General features: G+C 43.7%; 1 protein-coding gene across 2 annotated transcripts in view; it reads right to left on the bottom strand.

The window, feature by feature from the left end:
* Nucleotides 1–19,977, bottom strand: part of PARD3B (par-3 family cell polarity regulator beta) — a 582,358-nt gene that overhangs the window by 159,998 nt on the left and 402,383 nt on the right. For both annotated transcript variants that reach the window (XM_081906208.1, XM_081906209.1), the window contains one exon: nt 5,605–5,901. In XM_081906208.1, coding sequence (XP_081762334.1) covers nt 5,605–5,901 — 297 coding nt within the window. The remainder of the gene's footprint in view (nt 1–5,604; nt 5,902–19,977) is intronic.

Here is a 19,977-nt window from a genome sequence, read left to right as displayed (position 1 = left end):
TAGGGCTGGCCCAACACATTTTGCCGCTATTAGCAAAACGACCCAATGACCTCCAACCAGATCTGAGGCCCTGCCCCTGCGCCGCTGCAGCCTCGCCACTGCAACTGTGTCCTTGCCTGTGGCTGCACCCGTGTCACAACGCAGTGGCAACGGCTCAGCAACAAGCGCAACGGCACTGGGTTGTTGCTGCGGGAAACCCCAGCAGGGCTGGCTGTGGAGCACTGGCAGGGAATCGATACGCCACCTGAGGCAAATGGCTTCCCTGGCCCACCCCGGAGAAATAGAAGCCATCGTTCGAAGTGCCTTTGCATCATTTTCTTGTAAATTCTTTACTTCAAACTATAGGCTGGGATCAAAACTATGGTTAGCAGAAACCATGATTTTGAAGTAATGTCTGAACTGAGCCACTGTATGGTTTTAAGTTAGGTACAATGATGATTATTTTCCCAGTGTTGCCAATGCTAGAATTCCAGCCGGAGGGGTAATATTCACAACTGTACATTTCTTATGCTGGCAGAAACAAACGCAATGCTATAGTAAAAGGCTTTTTGTGTGCTGCTCAGCCTTTAATTTTTCTGACGTGAAAAATTAAAGACCGCACTCATTACTTCCTACGTCACCTTCCGACCAAAAAAACCTGCATCAGAAAAATGTGGGAAATGCAGTCGGTTAACAACGATGACCATTCACACATTGCATTTTACCCAATTTCCCCTAGTCAAGTATCAATATCCATCAATAAACCACAGAGCCTAGGACTTGCCGATCAGAAGGTCGGCGGTTCGAATCCCCACGATGGGGTGAGCTCCTGTTGCTCGGTCCCTGCTCCTGCCAACCTAGCAGTTCGAAAGCATGTCAAGTGCAAGTAGATAAATAGGTACCACTCCGGCGGGAAGGTAAACGGTGTTTCTGTGCGCTGCTCTGGTTCGCCAGAAGCGACTTAGTCATGCTGGCCACATGACCCGGAAGCTGTACGCCGACTCCCTCAGCCAATAAAGCGAGATGAGCACCACAACCCCAGGGTCGTCCACGACTGGACCTAATGGTCAGGGGTCCCTTTACCTTTACCTTAACTGTGAATTTTACAGACTGCAAATCATCCTCCAGTTACGACAGGAGAGATTAGCACCATACTGGTAAACATACGGTTTTAGCCCTTGCATTTGGGATTATTTCTTGGTTTTTGATGTATAGAAAGGCTTCTAATTATTGGAACAGCTTTGACAGTAATGTTCTTTAATGAGTAGGACTTTAAAAAAGGGGACTTTGTAGAGGGAGCTACGACTAGCTGTACGTCAGTATGAGGTACACTGATCAAGCCACAGAGATCTTTCATTATAAGATGCCTCATAATTTTATAAAATCATTAAAGGGATGATAATACATTTTTCACCGGGGAAAATAAGTGATTGCATGAGTTTTAATTCAATCCTCTATGGTAATGGCCCATGACTGGAATTCTAAGACTGAGATGAAGTAATCTGGGTTCTGTTTGTTGAAGGTAAACAACTAAATGCAGGAGCTGTGCACAGACCCCCCCCCCACCTATTCTGATTTGTGGCCTCAGTTGGTAAATCTGGATTGATTGGACCTGATTCAGACTGGACTGGTCTGGACCCGATCCTATTTGCCCTGGATCATAATCCGGAAAATACAAATCTCTAGAAATCCCGTTGAATTGCATAGCCAAACCAAAATGGCAATAACTTTCTTTTTGTTGCCCCCCTCCCACTACACATACGAGCAGGGAGAAATAATACAAGTAAAGGTAAAGGGACCCCTGACCATCAGGTCCAGTCGTGACCGACTCTGGAGTTGCGGCGCTCATCTCGCTTTATTGGCCGAGGGAGCCGGCGTACAGCTTCCGGGTCATGTGGCCAGTATGACTAAGCACCATATTTCAAAAAGTGAAATTTCCTTCCTTCATCTTGGTCTGGTGGACTTGACCTTCTGAGGGAATGACGCCCACCCACAGACCGGCTGTGGGTGGCTATTTCCACGTGGCAAGCCATCTGCAATTCTTGATGCCACTACATATCTTGCTATCTGGAGGCCTGCAGTGGTAACGTAGTGGACATCTGAGGCAGCCTATACAGTCATACCTTGGGTTACAAACGCTTCACGTTGTGCGTTTTCAGGTTGCACACCGCACCGAACCCGGAAGTACCGGAACGGGTTGCTTCTAGGTTTCGGCGCTCACGCATGCGCAGAAACACTAAATTGCAATTTTCGCATGCGCAGAAGCGCCAAATCGTGACCCACACATGCGCAGATGTTGCGCTGCAGGTTGCGAACGCAACCTGAGCGTCCTCTGCATGTGGCCACTGTTAAAAGTGCCCATTGTAATTGCCCATTATTTTTAATTTTCTCAGAGAGAAGAGTCTTCTTTTCGGTATCAGCCTTCATTTCCAAAGGAACCATTTGCGAACAATTTATGGCTGTGGTTTGGATTTATAGGAAACGTTGAGCATGGTCAAGTCTTCTAAGAGATCTAGGGCACCACAAAAAAAGCAATCTTACGAAGAAAATTGTTCTCCTGGTACAGCGGGCTCCCATAGACAGGCACGGGCAATAGCATGCATATAGATATCAAGCTTTTGAAAGTTCAGGGGGTTGGTAAAATAAATAAATAAAGCAACCTGGGTGTTCACAGCCTGAGATTCTGCTAGAAAGAAAATGCCCTGATAAACCCTGGCTTTACATTCGCACCATTACTTTATGATAATACACTCAGCCCATTCTCATCCTCTAGCGTAGCCTAGCAGGTGTTACGAAGCACAGCAGTAAAGTTTCTTGAAGTTCCTAGATTGGAAGTATTGATGCAGATTAATAGAATGAGACCACGGTTGAACCACATAGCATTATTGGGGTCACCAACTATAGCTCCTTTTAATTGTCAGTGCTGCTTTTAAGATGCTTAACTGCAATATATTATCCGAATGATCAGTCAGGATGCTGGGTCCATACAAAACACATATACAAATATTGGGTATGAATCATGTAATGTTTGATTGAATCTGTATGCTGCCTCATAACATAAAAGTTATTTAGTCAGCTTACAATGCTGCTGGATTCAGTATGGGATTTTGGTGGCCATTTCTGATTTAATGATTACACTATAAACATATATAGATAGATGACAGATAGATAGATGATGATGATAGATGATACATAGATAGATGATAGATAGATGATAGATAGCTAGATAGATAGATGATAGATAGATAGATAGATAGATAGATGATAGATAGATAGATGATATATCCTGTTAACCTCAGGATAACATATATTCTTACCCTGTTAACCTCAGGAACTATTAATATCTGGCCCAATAGTTAGTTCTGAACCTCTTTCCAATTTAGCACATGAGTAGGCCAACCAAAGCCCGGGGGCGAGATGCGGTCCAAACGCCTTCTCAATCCTGCCCGTGGATGGTCCGGGAATCTGCATGTTTTTACATGAGTAGAATGTGTGCTTTTATTTAAAATGCACCTCTGGGTTATTTGTGGGGCATAGGAATTTGTTCATTCACCCCCCCCCCAAAAAAAAATATAGTCCGGCCCCCCACAAGGTCTGTGGGACAGTGGACCAGCCCCCTGCTGAAAAAGCTTGCTGACCCCTGCTTTAGCACATAAAGGAAGTTCTAAACTGGTATTGATTCCTGCAAAAGAGTCTTAAACGAATTAATCTATTCACAAGTCCATACTATTTACTGTCCCTTTAACCAAAAATAGGGCTAGTGATAGCGCTGACAAGCAAATTATACAAACCTTAGTAACAACCATTCCTTTTTACTCTTCCCGCATAGGTGCCAACGCCCTGGGGCCCTGGGTGCCCAAGCACTACCCATGAAGGGGCTAGGGACTCACAAAATTCAGTGCCAGGGCCGTGCACAATGCATGGTACCCATTGCTCCGGGGACCCACGGTCGCAGGGCCAAACTGGCACTCCTGTCTTCTAATTTGTCTAGCTGTTTGCTTATACTTTCACATACTGCCGCCACCTCCAAGAGGTGTCACAATTTATTGTAACACACAGGAAGTCTAATCAAGCTCTCTCTTATTTTTATTTTGTATTATCAAATGCCAACTTTCAGAATCTCATGGTGACGGCTCCACAACTGTGCCTGTGAATCTGTGTTTTCTTGTTTAACTCATACGGGGGGGTGGGGAATACTATATTTCTTATTGCTATCAACCTGGAAGCTTGACAGTAAGGATTAAAAATGGCTCCTCTCTCCCTACTTGGTTATTGGAAAGGCCCTGAAAGGTAATCTGTCTTGCAAAGCCACGCTTTACAGTCTGCATAAAAGTGCCGTGATTCTCAGTCCTCCCTCCGACTTAATTGAAAGCGCATAATATCACACAACAGGGGAAATGTAAACTGTAAGCATACATAGTAAATCACTGCATATGGTACAAAAGCTGGTTGCTAATGGCGCCGAATGATCACAGGGGCCAAAAAGCACAATTTGAGCACACAAGTCTTTTATGCTGCAAAATAACAAGTTCTTCAGAGCAGGAAGCGGGAAGGAAAAAACCCACTTATTTGGTAGTGCCTCAATTGGATTGGAGTCAGGTCAATTCTGTCAATTTTGTGAAGTAGAAGCCTTTTAATAATGATTTCGATTTTATCATGACCTTGAGCAGTGGGACTAGAACTGGCGCAAATGTAAAGCGAATATAATGTTTGCACTTAAACAAATATCCCTAGATCATTCGGAATAATTCAGCCAACCCGAGTAAAATTGCAAAAGTGCTGAAGCAAAGTTATAATCTGGATCTCTCCTCTTGTAAAAAGTGGATTTGGGAGTGGAAAAAGCTGAAGCTTAGCTCCTTGACATTCCGATCATAAACATTTCTACTGTTTAATTCCCCTACCTCATTACTTTGTCATAACATCACAGTTTGTGATGGTGCTGCCGTGCTACCAGCCATTCGTATACGCTATCCAAAGTGGTAAAATGCCCATGCGACAAACCTTGCAGATAGGGCGTTAGACACAAAACCAGGCTGCCCTCAGAGACTGTAGGAACCTAGTATGTTCCTGAATGTTCTGCCTTTTGAGGTCAAGCCTTCTTTATATTCCTTTTGGCGCCTGCTAAAAGCATTCTTGGTTAGGCAAGCCCTCCCCAGATTCTTAGAAAGTTGAGGTTATCTTACACTCTTTCAATATTTTAACTTTTGCATGTTTGTAAAGTATGGTTGTGATTCCCCCCCCCCCCGATTTTACTGTTTTATCTTCTGCAAACTGCTTTGAGGATTTTTTAACAACCAAGCGGTGTACAGGTCGTACCTTGGTTCTCAAATGGAACCCGTTCCGGAAGTCCGTTCGACTTCTGTAAACCACGACGCGGCTTCCGATTGGCTGCAGGAGCTTCCTGCACTCAACCGGAAGCCCCAGAAACCCTGTCGGATGTTTGGCTTCCAAAAAGCGTTTGCGAACTGGAACACTCACTTCCGGGTTGGGAGCCAAAACGTTTGAGTCGCAAGGCGTTCGACAACCAAGATACGAGAAATTTCATGACATAAACAAACAACATGCTATTTTGTTACATCTGCAAATATTTGCAGATGCAATAATTTCCATGATATGAATCACTACCTCTCCACATGAGCAGGCTGATGAGACGGCTTGTTTATCCTCGCATACAGTCCTTCAAGGTGGTCCCTGTCCACTGGCACTGGAGGGCTGTCACATCCAAAGTTTTCTGACACAGGTGGAGAAGACGGCCTGTATGCACTGGCAGGTGGATACATTTCTCGGAAGTGATTGACTTGTGCGTAATTGGGGTCTGTCTCGTCATCGTCAATATCAGGCGGAGGGCCCACGGGGCCAGGGGAATACTCGGCAAGCCCCCTGGCCTGCTTCTGCCGCAGCTCCTGATGTTTCGCACCAATCCTAGGAGACAAAAGAACAAAGTTTAGCGTTTGCATCAACATCTAGCGAAGCAAAGCATGCAACTTCTGGAGGCAACAGTTATTTTGCATAGACAACAAAAACCACAGCTAGAACCTTAGGAAACATCTCACGCTTTATAATCATGCTCCAGCATTTAACACAACATATATCAAGCAAGCACGCCAATCATAAATCCACCACAATTCGCAACAGATAAGCGCCCCATCGCCATCCAAGTACCGTATTTTTTGCTCTATAAGACTCACTTTTCCCCTCCTAAAAAGTAAGGGGAAATGTGTGTGTGTCTTATGGAGCGAATGCAGGCTGCGCAGCTATCCCAGAAGCCAGAACAGCAAGAGGGATTGCTGCTTTCACTGCGCAGCGATCCCTCTTGCTGTTCTGGCTTCTGAGATTCAGAATATTTTTTTCCTGTTTTCCTCCTCCAAAAACTAGGTGCGTCTTATGGTCTGGTGCGTCTTACAGAGCGAAAAATACGGGTAATTGCAACGTGGTGACCCATATCCTAACTGCACAAACATGCATTACTTTGAGGATTATGAAAAAGACATCTCTATAACAGGTCCATATTAAATGCCTGACGAAAAGTAACTTCTTCTTCTTTGCATGTGAAATAACAGATAACGTTATCAGCGCCACTTCCTCTAATTTGTGAGAAGTGCAATAATGTGGGCATATAAGTGCAAGGGGGGGTTTGGTTGCCTGAAGAGTCAAAAAGACCAGAGTCAGTTCACTAGGGATTTTTGGACCCCCTCCCCCACTTAAGTGGGGGACATCATACCTCATTATACAGAGGCTAGGGACAGAGTAAGACAGGGAAGAAATGAATAGAAGCCTGACAGAGATGAATTGGTACATATAAGTGAATTAAAGACTATTACTGGCAGTACTCCACTGTGATAAAGCCTTAAGTGGTATTACAAAATGCGGCAGCTAATCAGTGCCATTGTGTAATCTGCTGGGAATAGGAACGGTAAAAACATACCCAGGTATAATTTCAAACCTCGCCAAATTCAGATGATTCAACATTTGCTTTGCAACTGAAAACTTTAAACAAGGCGCTATTAATATGAAACTTAAACGTTCAGCTGCCACACTCCATAATTAAAGCAACGGAAAAGATCACAGCAGCAAGATGAGCCCTGGTACGCGGAGAGCAGGGAATGAAAGGCAAGAGACGGATTAAAGCTCAGGAAAGCTGCCAATTAAAAAAAGCCAGGCTTTACCCACCATTATTAAATTCTGGAGAACAGAAGATGCTCCTGGAAGCAAGTAGGTGTAGAGGATGTATGAAAAGAATGGCGAGAGAATAATAAGTGTTTTTTTAAAGCATCAACTTTTGAAGTTGGAGGAAAATCAAGAACTAGTAAACGAGTAACTTTGGATGGCAAATTAGGGAAAAACACACACCAAGAATTAGGTAAACTAGGCAGAGAAGAAGGGAAATAGACACCTCTAGAAAATGAACACAAATGAGAAGGCATGAAGACATTAAAGCTTATACAACGCTTGCTACCCAGTAAACGTAAAATTATTATACCACAGTGTCTTTCACTAAGAATGATTGTGAGATCAGAGGACCTCTTCATATATTACAGGCTTTAGGTATATGCCAAGGACATATCTAAAATTGAAGATGCGGGCATCGTGTAAAAGAGGTTTGCAACCCATGTACAGGCACACAAGGTTAGATAGCCTTGATCAGCTCCAGTTCTCTGTAAGTTGTACACTCAGTGCGAAACTTGGGTTTAGTGTTGTGTGAATAGCCAGAGTGCAAACTGCAAAACCTGATGGTTTTACACGACAGTTTCTCATTCAGTGCTGGGAAACTGGAGGCAAACACAGGTCCCTAACGCATGCAGAGACAGACACCCCCTGTGTGCATTCGCCATACACAGGGATCCATAAATCTTGAGGGAAAGTGGAGTGGGGAAGAGAGAATCACAGTTTCTCAACAGCTAAATGTTAACTTTGATTGTGCAAATACATCATATCTGCAACAAAAATGCCGCCTCAAGGAAAGAAGTCTGGATCTTCTGTATTAAAGAAGTAACAGCAGGACTTTTTTATAAGGTCTTTCTAGACAAAATAAGTTTATCCCTTTAACCCATTTACTGAATTCCCTACCTTTAAACTTATAGACAAGTTCTTTCTTGAACACTTCAAAAATCTTAGCTACCCATTTTGCTCTTCCCTCCCCCTTCCTATCATCTTCATAGCCATCCAAGAACCCCTCATGGTAGCAGGATATCACGACCCATCAGGATTTCGCATGGGCTGCAAGATTGTGCAGTATCTCCCCCAGTACCCCAACGTTCTGCCTGGACACTGAGGTCCAGCGTCGAGGGCCTTCTGGCGGTTCCCTCATTGCAAGAAACAAAGCTACAGGGAACCAGGCAGAGGGCCTTCTTGGTAGTGGCACCTGCCCTGTGGAACGCCCTCCCATCAGATGTCAAAGAGATAAACAACTACCTGACATTTAGAAGACATCTGAAGGCAGCCCTGTTCAGAGAAGTTTTTAATGTGTGATATTTTAATGTATTTTTAATCTTTGTTGTAAGCCGCCCAGTGTGGCTGGGGAAACCCAGCCAGATGGGTGGGGTACAAATAAATCATCATCATCATCATCATCATCATCATCATCATCATCATCTGCTTTGAAACTAGTTTCCAAACCCTGCTTAATAAAGACCCCAAGTTATGTGGGATATCCAGCCTCATATAACCAACACGCTTAACTCTAATTAATACATTAAGGGGTTAAGACCACAGAGTAAGTTATCCTGCCAGGCTTACCTAGCTCACCCCTCCTCACTTTGGAATGAAGCCTTTGTTCTTTCATTCAACCGTGTGAACTCTACCAGCAAGGTCTAAACTGGGTGATCGAAGCTTAGACCATGCGGCTTAAGTAAGCCACATTTGCGTTTATATACCAATAATTTAGAAACTCTTGCCATTTTGGAATCTAAGTTATGCTGCCTATATTTTCTTGCTATGTGGAAAAACACATGAATCTGACCTTTGGAGGGTTTGTAAGTAAACCACTTTCAACTTACCAAATGTGTGGTCTCTTTCTACCCTAAGGGAACTTTGGAAGCGACTTAGAAGGGGATGTTTTAAAGGCTGAACAGCCTGCATTTCCATGCTTTACTTTGCTGCATGGTTTGTGATTTTAAATCTTTGCTGGGCTTCTCTCACCAAAGAATAAGGCAAAGGTAAAGGGACCCCTGACCGTTAGGTCCAGTTGCGGACGACTCTGGGGTTGCGGCGCTCATCTCGCTTTATTGGCTGAGGGAGACGGCGTACAGCTTCCGGGTCATGTGGCCAGCATGACTAAGCCGCTTCTGGCGAACCAGAGCAGCGCACAGAAACGCCGTTTACCTTCCCGACGGAGTGGTACCTATTTATCTACTTGCACTTTGATGTGCTTTCAAACTGCTAGGTTGGCAGGAGCAGGGACTGAGCAATGGGAGCTCATCCCATCATGGGGATTCGAACCGCCGACCTTCTGATCGGCAAGTCCTAGGCTCTGTGGTTTAACCCACAGTGCCACCCACATCCCTGCCCCAAATCTGGTTCTAGGGCATTCTCCTTTTATGACGCCATACTACATTTCCCCGTTTACCAAAACCCAACAAGTTAGCCCTAACCGATGGTTAAGGGCCGGTGCCAAAATACGGGCAGATGGGGCTGGCTTGCCAAAGGGAGTGGTTTGGAAAGAAAACCCATTATCTATTTCTGATCCTTTAATCATGAGAACAAACACCCTATCTGCAATCACTGTAATGCCCCTATACAGAATACTTATTGTTAAATGGAGGCAAGAACAAGCCTCTAGGATGGTGGGGGGGGGGTTGGGGTTGGGGTTTTTTTTTTGCATTCTTCAGATGCAAGTAATCCCCAGAAAGTTGGAAGAGCTGTAAACAAACAAAAATAGGATTAAGGAGAGGCTTTGAGGTTGCCACAGATAAAAAATAAAGAATGAACTTTTCCTTTTATTTCTATAATGTAACAATCCCTAGCACACAAGTAATTAGTGAACAGATTTTTTTCAAAAAATAAATAAATGAAATAGGCTCAATTCTCCGAGGGTCACTGAAAGAAAGATGAAAGAAAGATCACATAACAGCGAGAGAGAGAAAAGCAGAGGCCCGGTCTGCCCATGCAATGTCTTGATGGAACAAATGCATGGATATATATGTAGAAAGTTAAAACCTGATCAATTTTTGTCAACAGAAACAATCCTTCCTGGGAGAGTGGAGCCTATGGATCCCATTGTCACTGAATGCCTGCTGCATGGCAACAACCAAGATGGATTTCCATTGCAAATAAAGGTAAGAAACGTCAATACCAAAGACATTTATGGCGGGGGGGGGGGGCGCAACTGAATGGATGCTCCCTAGCTCTCTCTTGCACACAGAGTGCTTTCAAGAGAAATTATAATGTAGAAAATAATGTTTTTTACACACCCCACTATAGGTTTTTGTTTACAAATGAAGATTGATTTATTTAAAAAATAATAATAATCTGTCAGTCAATTGATTAGCGTCTGTTTCTGAATGCTTCTGTCTTCTGCTGTCATAGATTCATAGAGTTGGAGGGACCAGAAGGATCATCTAGTCCAGGCAAGGCCAAACTCGGCCCTCCAGCTGTTTTGGGACTACTACTCCCATCATCCCTAGCTAACACGACCAGTGGTCAGGGATGGTGGGAACTGTAGTCCCCAAACAGCTGGAGGGCCAGGTCTGGCCATGCTTGATCTAGTTCAATCCCCTACAATGAAGGGATTTTCCCTTAAAAACAGCTCCAAAATTTTCTTTCTTCTTCTTTCCATTCTGGGGCAAATAACATTTTTTGCTGCTGTAGTTCAATAGCTTTGGCCCAACCCCCCAAAACTCAACAACTTTTGTGTCCGAATTTTCATTTTTTGAAATATGGCAACACTACATCAAGTGAGAATCTTGTCCATTTGCGACATAGCTTTTGTGCCAGACATGGGAAAGCCTACTAGTATTAGAAAACTCCCTAGTAGTGTTAAATATCTGTATTTTGCACTGCAAATCACACTTCCAAAAATGTAATGAAGGAAGGTTATACTGGGCTAACCTCCAGAATTAAGCAAGAGTTCTTGAAAGGGTAACAGATTGAGGTTGAATCCTGACAAGACTGAAGTACTGTTTTTAGGGGACAGGGTGTGGGTGGGTGTGGGGGACTCCCTGGTCCTGAATGGGGTAACTGTGCCCCTGAAGGACCAGGTGCACAGCCTGGGAGTCATTTTGGACTCACAGCTGTCCATGGAGGCGCAGGTCAATTCTGTGTCCAGAGCAGCTGTTTACCAGCTCCATCTGGTACGCAGGCTGAGACCCTACCTGCCCGGAGACTGTCTCGCCAGAGTGGTGCATGCTCTGGTTATCTCCCACTTGGACTACTGCAATGCGCTCTATGTGGGGCTACCTTTGAAGGTGACCCGGAAACTGCAATTAATCCAGAATGCGGCAGCTAGACTGGTGACTGGGACTGGCCGCCGGAACCACATAACACCGGTCCTGAGAGATCTGCATTGGCTCCCAGTATGTTTCTGAGCACAATTCAAAGTGTTGGTGCTGACCTTTAAAGCCCTAAACGGCCTCGGTCTTGTATACCTGAAGGACCGTCTCCACCCATCGTTCATCCCAGACACTGAGGTCCAGCACCGAGGGCCTTCTGGCGGTTCCCTCATTGCGAGAAGTGAGGTTACAGGGAACCAGACAGAGGGCCTTCTCAGTAGTGGCGCCCGCCCTGTGGAACACCCTCCCTTCAGATGTGAAGGAAATAAGCAGCTATCTTATTTTTAAAAGACATCTGAAGGCAGCCCTGTTTAGGGAAGTTTTTAATATTTAATGCTGTATTGTTTTTAACACTTGATTGGAAGCTGCCCAGAGTGGCTGGGGAAACTCAGCCAGGTGGGCGGGGTATAAATAATAAATTATTATTATTATTATTATTATTGTTGTTGTTGTTGTTGTTGTTGTTGTTGTTGTTGTTGTTACAAGTATGGGAACAGTCAAACCAATTGTATAAGTATCCCACGAGGTTGATGAAGTTGTAATCATGCCTGTTCATATTCTGGGAATTTTGATGAATACGATGCATTTTTAACAACAGCTACAGCTGGGATAGCTCAGTTGGTACAGAATGAGACGCATAATCTCAGAGTTGTGTGCTGAAAGATTCCTCATTGCAGAGGATTGGACTAGTTGGTCTCATCCGACTCTACAATTCTACAATTCTATACTATTCATAGATTTGTTTTCTTGATAGGTTTGAAATGCAATGTTAAAGAGGATTAATAAAATAAAAGCTCCTGCCTAATTATATTATCCACCCATTAGATCTGTACGACCAAGGCACAAAGAGAGGAATTCTTTGTGGTTGCTCCCCAGTGGCCTCCTTGCATTGACATGCCAGCATATGATTTTACAGCTTGTATTGTTGAATATGCCTGTTTTCCACTGTCAGGCAGGTATACTGGATTTGTGTGCCAGGACCCTCCAGGAATCCCCCAATAGAATAAAGAAATTCACACCGACACAGAATTTTGGTTGAAGGTTAATGGGCAAAATTTAGGCCACAGCTTTATTGATTACAGCAAATGTGAGCGGTATTGGCTTAAAGAGGTAAAGGTAAAGGGTCCCCTGACCATTAGGTCCAGTCGTGGCCGACTCTGGGGTTGCGGCACTCATCTCGCTTTATTGGCCGAGGGAGCCGGCGTACAGCTTCCGGGTCATGTGAACCAGAGCAGTGCACGGAAATGCCATTTACCTTCCCACTGCAGTGATACCTATTTATCTACTTGCACTGGCGTGCTTTTGAACTGCTAGGTTGGCAGGAGCAGGGACCGAGCAACGGGAGCTCACCCCGTCACGGGGATTCAAACCACTGACCTTCTGATCGGCAAGCCCAAGAGGCCCAGTGGTTTAGAAGAATAGGATGGGAAATCTATGGGGTGCTCTATCAATATGAAGCATGTCATCTTTTGGTCAAGCTCATGCTTCACCCATTTTGTACAGTAGCACCAACTACAATTACATCATACAGTGGTACCTCGGGTTAAGTACTTAATTCGTTCTGGAGGTCCGTTCTTAACCTGAAGCACCACTTTAGCTAATGGGGCCTCCTGCTGCCGCCACACCGCCGGAGCCCGATTTCTGTTCTTATCCTGAAGCAAAGTTCTTAACCTGAAGCACTATTTCTGGGTTAGCGGAGTGTGTAACCTGAAGCGTATGTAACCTGAAACGTATGTAACCCGAGGTACCACTGTATTTGGACTTCTGGTGCATTGCTAAACATTTTAAAAGCTGGTGTCAAATCACATGCAAACCATGGAGAGAGTCTATATTATTATTATTATTATTATTAAATTTGCATACCCACAAATTGCAGGGCGGCTCACAACACTGACCTACAATATAAAAAACACAGAATACAGTAGTACCTCAGTTTAAGAACGTAATCCGTTCCTGGAAGTCCATTCTTAAACCAAAACCGTTCTTAAACTGAGGCGTGCTTTCCCTACTGAGGCCTCCTGCCACCGGTGCCCTTCCACCGTTCGGCTTCTGTTCATCTTCCGAGGCAAAGTTTGTTAGCCAGAAAACCTACTTCTGGTTTTGCGGCGTTCGTTGCCCAAATAGTTCGTTAACAGGACTATTCGTAGACCGAGGTACCACTGTACATAACAGAAATAAGAACAAAGGCCACACAATAACCCCCTCTTCCTCAACCTATATGAGTTAGGGTGTTATTTGCCTTCCTGCCTCATGAATGTACTCCCTTCTGGGTCTCCCTAACAATAAACTCAAATCTCAGTGTGGTTATTCTATGGCAAATACATCCAGCTGCCTGACTGGTTCAGTATTAGCTTTGCTGCTGAGGGAACTGCTAGCCAAATAGATTATTCCCCAGTTGCTGCTATGGGGAAAATGTGTGTTGTGGCTCAAAGTGCAGGTTAACACTTAAGTCATAAGCAGAGCTGTTTGTGAGTGCAATTATTCACAATATTGATCATGCACCAAAATGGACAACGCAAGAGTCCAGGATTCTAAGGATCTCTGCTTTAATTTGAAAGAAAAACTCAAGTTTCCAGTCGTTATGTCTGGTAAAAAATTGCTGCAAGTTTGTGGATTATGTCTGCTTGGCAGGGGGTTGGACTCGATGGCCCTTGTGGTCTCTTCCAACTCTATGATTCTATGAAACTCAGACGCCACTGCTTGCACATATCATTCATTGCCAAACCTCTGAGGCAGAACCAGTGAAAATCTCTTCACCTTCCTTTCTGTGCTGGTGGAAGTACCCTCTGGGTCAAAGAGTCTTTGGGCCGCAAAGAGATGGTTGAATGCAGCCTACAGTGTGTTTCTCTCAAGAGGTTTATTGTGAAGATAAAATGGGAAAAGAAGAGCCATATATGTCACCTTTAGCAAACTGGAGCAAAGGTGGTATATGATTGTGATAAACAAACTAACAGCAGGCCCATGGGTGAACGTTAGTGATAGAAAGGAATAAACAGATTACTGTCATTCATAATAATCTTTTGCTGCTTTTGCTAGTCTCATTAATGCCTCTTTAGTTCAACTTTCCTTCTTTTACCCCAATAGCTTGTCCTTTATCTTTTGCTTCTTAGTCCCATTCCAGCAACCAATTTCACCATGCCATTTCTTGGAAGAAATAGCAATTGGACTCCAATGCAAAATATTTGTTTTACATGCATTTTTTTTAATGAATAGACAGGCGATTCAGTATTAACCAATTGTGTTTGATACTGCTGAAGGCCATTATTGACCCAGTTTGGTCAAAAGGCATCTTAGAAATTTTAAAATGAATAACATACAATAAGAGGATTCCTTCCAGTAGCACCTTAAAAGGTAAAGGGACCCCTGACCATTAGGTCCAGTCGCGGACGACTCTGGGGTTGTGGCACTCATCTCGCTTTACTGGCCGAGGGAGCCGGCGTACAGCTTCCAGGTCATGTGGCCAGCATGACTAAGCCGCTTCTGGTGAACCAGAGCAGCACACGGAAACGCCATTTACCTTCCCGCTGGAGCGGTACCTATTTATCTACTTGCACTTCATGCTTTCGAACTGCTAGGTTGGCAGGAGCTGGGACAGAACAATGGGAACTCACCCCGTCGCGGGGATTTGAACTACCGACCTTCTGATCAGCAAGCCCTAGGCTCTGTGGTTTAACCCACAGCGCCACCCGCATCCCCACAGCGCCTAAGTTTGTTATTGGTATGAGCTTTTGTGTGTCTGCACACTTCTTCAGATACACTGAGACAGAAGTCACCAGATCCTCTCACTATATGTAAGGGTCTGGTGACTTCTGTTTTACTGTATCTGAAAAAGTGTGCATGCACACGAAAGCTCATACCAATAACAAACTTAGTTGGTCTCTAAGGTGCTACTGGAAGGAATTTTTAAATTTTGTTTCGACTACGGCAGACCAGCACGGCTACCTACCTGTAACTAATACAATAAGAGGGATGCAGTCCTTTGGCACTTGTGTGATACGTTTACTCCCCGCTGAAACACAAACTAAGCTGTGCTTGGGCCAAGGAAAGCTCATTACGCGACACGTATCGCTTTTGGAAACTGAGCCAATTTTAAATGATTTCCTTTAATTTTGCTTAGGTTTTGCATCTGACTTTGGAAGTCAACAAGAAACAAGGTGTACAAGGCACCGATGGTATGGTATGTGGCACAGCAGATTGCAGGGCCAATGCTGAATTCACAAAAATGACACTCTCCCCTTTCCAGCTCACAAAGCTTCAGTTGGCTGAAAGAGCCATCCATCAGCACATACAACTAGATACAACCCTATCTGGAAGAACTTTCAGTAGCTGAAGTGAAACCTATGTCACCAGAATAAAGCCAATATGTTGTCGAGTATTTCATAGACTGATATTATCTATGTATGTGTGCTCAAAACCCGGTAATAAGTATTTGCAGGGTGGGAGTGGCTGGGAGGGAATTGATGTGACTATGGTTATTTAAGCCTATGGGTAGGCAAACTAAGGCCAAGGGGCAGGATCCGGCCCATTCGCCTTCTCAATCTGGCCCATGGGCGGTCCAGGAATCAGTGTGTTTTTACATGAGTAGAATGTGCCCCTTTTTAAAAATGCATCTCTGGGTTATTTGTGGGGCCTGCCTGGTGTTTTTACATGAGTAGAATGTGTGCTTTTATTTCAAAAGCATCTCTGGGTTATTTGTGGGGCATAGGAATCCGTTCATTTCCCCCCCAAAAAATATTGTCCGGCCCCCCACAAGGTCTGAGGGACAGTGGACCGGCCCCCTGCTGAAAAAGTCTGCGGACCCCTGTTTAAGCCCTTTGGGACAGTGGGCTTAAATACTGAAAAAGTTAAACAGCAACGGAGTACAGTCGTACCTTAGATGCCAAATGCCTTGGTACTCGGAAGTTTTGGCTCCCGAATGTCGCAAACCTGGAAGTGAGTGTTGCAGTTTGCAAACATTCTTTGGAACCCGAATGTCCGACGGGGCCTCCACTGCTTCCGATTGGCTGCAGGAGCTTCCTGCAGCCAATCAGAAGCCATGCTTTGGTTTCCGAATGTTTTGGAAGTTGAACAGACTTCCGTAACGGATTCTGTTCGACTTCCGAGGTACGACTGTAGTTGGTCCTAAGAGTTCTTCAGGGGAAGACTCGATAATGCTTATTAAAAGTACTGGGCTCCTTTGGAAGGAAAAATGGGGTGCCAATTTCAGGAAGGAAGGAAGGAAGGAAGGAAGGAAGGAAGGAAGGAAGGAAGGAAGGAAGGAAGGAAGGAAGGAAGGAAGGAAGGAAGGAAAGTACTAGGCCCAGATTTTTTCTCTCTTAAAAACTTTCTAAATTGTACCCAAGGAGGAGACCACCATAGTGGCACAATCCATCTCAGATATAGTAGCATTCTTTCGTATTTGATAGCAACAATCATTTGTACTGCTGTCAATACTGGCAATCTGTACACAACAAAAGCTGGAATTGGGTCACCACAATTCTCTTTCGTTCCTACAGAAAGAAAGAATATATATATATAGTTTCTTCACTTTGTACCCTTACAAATGCAGCCTACAATTGTACCTGCTCAAAGACAATGACTTCCTCTTTATGTTGTACTTGGCTAGCCAATACTAGGCTGTGTGAATTTGTCCATGATCAATGCTTTATCTCCTCGACAAGGCTATTATAATTGCATTAATATTTCTTGTTTATTTCTCGCTCCTCTGTGGAAAATCTATACTGTTTCGTCAATGATCTCTCTTTTATCCAGTTCCATTTTTCACTTGATAGTTCAGTTATAATGCCTGAACAATACTGTACACATTTTTGCCTCTTTTACCATATTCCCGCTAACGTATTTCTCCTGCCTTCCAAATAATCATTAAAATATTTGTATCTTTGGGGATCTTTCGATCTTTTGTATCGCACCTACTGTGTAACAGACCTTTGTGATTTCCCTAAAAATGGTAGTAAGCTCACCTTGAAAGCAAACCCACATTAATTGTGTATTTCTGCACCATTTAATTATTTGCTAATGCATTGCTCACAACATTCATTTGCAGAATTAGGTATGTGTGAAAATCAAGGCCTTGCAACCTCCCATTAATGCCAGTTCTGTCGTTGCCCCTTTGCAAAATGCGAAGTTGCAGTTGTTTTCCATTCCTTGCAACCTCCTTCCTTTTCTACTTGCTGCCTTATCTATGGGTGCTTCGTTAAGCTTAACAGTCGTTAAGATTGTTGTTGTTTAGTTGTGTCCAACTCTTCATGACCCCCTGGACCAGAGCACGCCAGGCACTCCTGTCTTCCACTGCCTCCCGCAGTTTGGTCAAACTCATGTTCGTAGCTTCGAGAACACTGTCCCACCATCTCGTCCTCTGTCGTCCCCTTCTCCTTGTGCCCTCCATCGTTCCCAACATCAGGGTCTTTTCCAGGGAGTCTTCTCTTCTCATGAGGTGGCCAAAGTATTGGAGCCTCGGCTTCAGGATCTGTCCTTCCAGTAAGCACTCAGGGCTGATTTCCTTCAGAATGGAGAGGTTTGATCTTCTTGCAGTCCATGGGACTTTCAAGAATCTCCTCCAGCACCAAAATTCAAAAGCATCAATTCTCTGACACTTGAGAGCCAGTGTGGTGTAATGGTTAAGAGTGGTAGTCTCGTAATCTGGGGAACCGGGTTCGCGTCTCCGCTCCTCCACATGCAGCTGCTGGGTGACCTTGGGCCAGTCACACTTCTTTGAAGTCTCTCAGCCCCACTCACCTCACAGAGTGTTTGTTGTGGGGGAGGAAGGGAAAGGAGAATGTAAGACTCCCTAGGGTAGTGATAATCCAAACTCTTCTTCTTTGGCTATGATCAGCCTTCTTTATGGTCCAGCTCTCACTTTCAGCCTTATCTATGGCTGCTTCATTAAGCTTAACAGTCATTAAGACTGGATGGCCCCTAATGCCAAGAGAATCCAGGTGAGTTTCTTTAAGAAAGCACTAGCTTGTCCTAGGGGGTACTGGGAGGATCAAAAGCAACTTCTGTCAATTCTGCTGTTTAATTCTGAATTTTTTTCAAGTCTCAGGGCAAAGAGGGGAATTGAGGAGGTTACAAGAAAGGGGAGAGGGGCTTTTCTGATGGCTTTGCTTTCATGCCTGAGCTGGTAGAAGAAGAAGAGGAGTTTGGATTTGATATCCCGCTTTATCACTACCCGAAGGAGTCTCAAAGCGGCTAACATTCTCCTTCCCTTCCTCCCCCACAACAAACACTCTGTGAGGTGAGTGGGGCTGAGAGACTTCAGAGAAGTGTGACTGGCCCAAGGTCACCCAGCAGCTGCATGTGGAGAAGCGGAGACACGAACCCGGTTCCCCAGATTACGAGTCCACCGCTCTTAACCACTGCACCACACTGGCTCAGAAGCACCAGCAAGGAGACAAGTGCTCTGAAGTGACTAGAACCCAGGGTGCATTTGATTTAAATCAAATCAATTTAAATCAAATCAATTTAAATCACTAGTCAGTAGTCAGTCACTAGTCACTAGTCAGTAAGACTTGATTTAAATCGTGTGTTTTTTTACAGAAAGACTCATTCTTGCTGGTATAATCTTAATATATACAACCAGATGAAGGTTTCATTTTGGGAATAATACATTTTCAGTGTAGTTTTTATAGTTATATAAAAAATTACTGATTTGGTTATACTATTAGAAACACATAGGCATATAATTATGCAATTACTGTGAGGTTTAATAAGTTGCCTGTTTATATTTGGACAACTTTTCTGCTGTACTTTATTGGAAGGAGAAAAACAATCATTTCCTTAATAACAACTGAAACAATTTATTTAACTAAAAGAATAACATTATAGCATATGTATCCATGTTTGTTAACTGATGTGGTTAAACAGTGTTGTTGTTGTTTTTTTTAAAAAACTTAGACTAAGTTTTAGCACACATGAAAAACTTATAACAAAACCTTATTTCCTGATGAATAGCCTTTGGACTATAATGTAACTTAAATAGAAAACTATCTTTAGAAATATTTTTCCTCCAAAAGCATTTTAGTTTAAAAATCCGATTTAAATTAAAAAAAATCTGATTTAAATAAAAAAAATCTGATTTAAATTAAAAAAATCTGATTTAAACAAAAAAAATATTTTTTAAAAATACATTTTTTAAAAAATCATTGATTTTTATCCACCCTGCCTAGAACTCACGGGAGACAATCGGCAGAAAACCTTTCATTTCTTCCCCAAACTTTGCTTTTCTAAGGCACAAGTTTAGAGGGGGAGACAATGGAGATTCCATCTGTTGTTCCTCCCATTGGACTTGTTTCTGAAACACTTTTGGGCACAATTGTTCAAAGCCTAATGTAGAAAATGGAAACTTGCTATTATTTCTAGCAATCAGAGAACGTATACAAGTTACTCTTCTTACAAAAGCCTGCCACATCAATGGCAAACCAGGCTTTGGAGTTGCCGTAACAACCTTTGGGTTTGATCAACTGCGTCCACGGGGCAAATTTTGTCAAATGGCAGGCATAGATGCATAGCAACC

The sequence above is a fragment of the Podarcis melisellensis genome (assembly GCF_964234715.1).
Source record: "Podarcis melisellensis genome assembly, chromosome: 1".
NCBI lineage: Eukaryota > Metazoa > Chordata > Lepidosauria > Squamata > Lacertidae > Podarcis > Podarcis melisellensis.
Note: the sequence above shows the minus strand (reverse complement) of the source record. Positions and strands in the feature narration are given on the sequence as shown.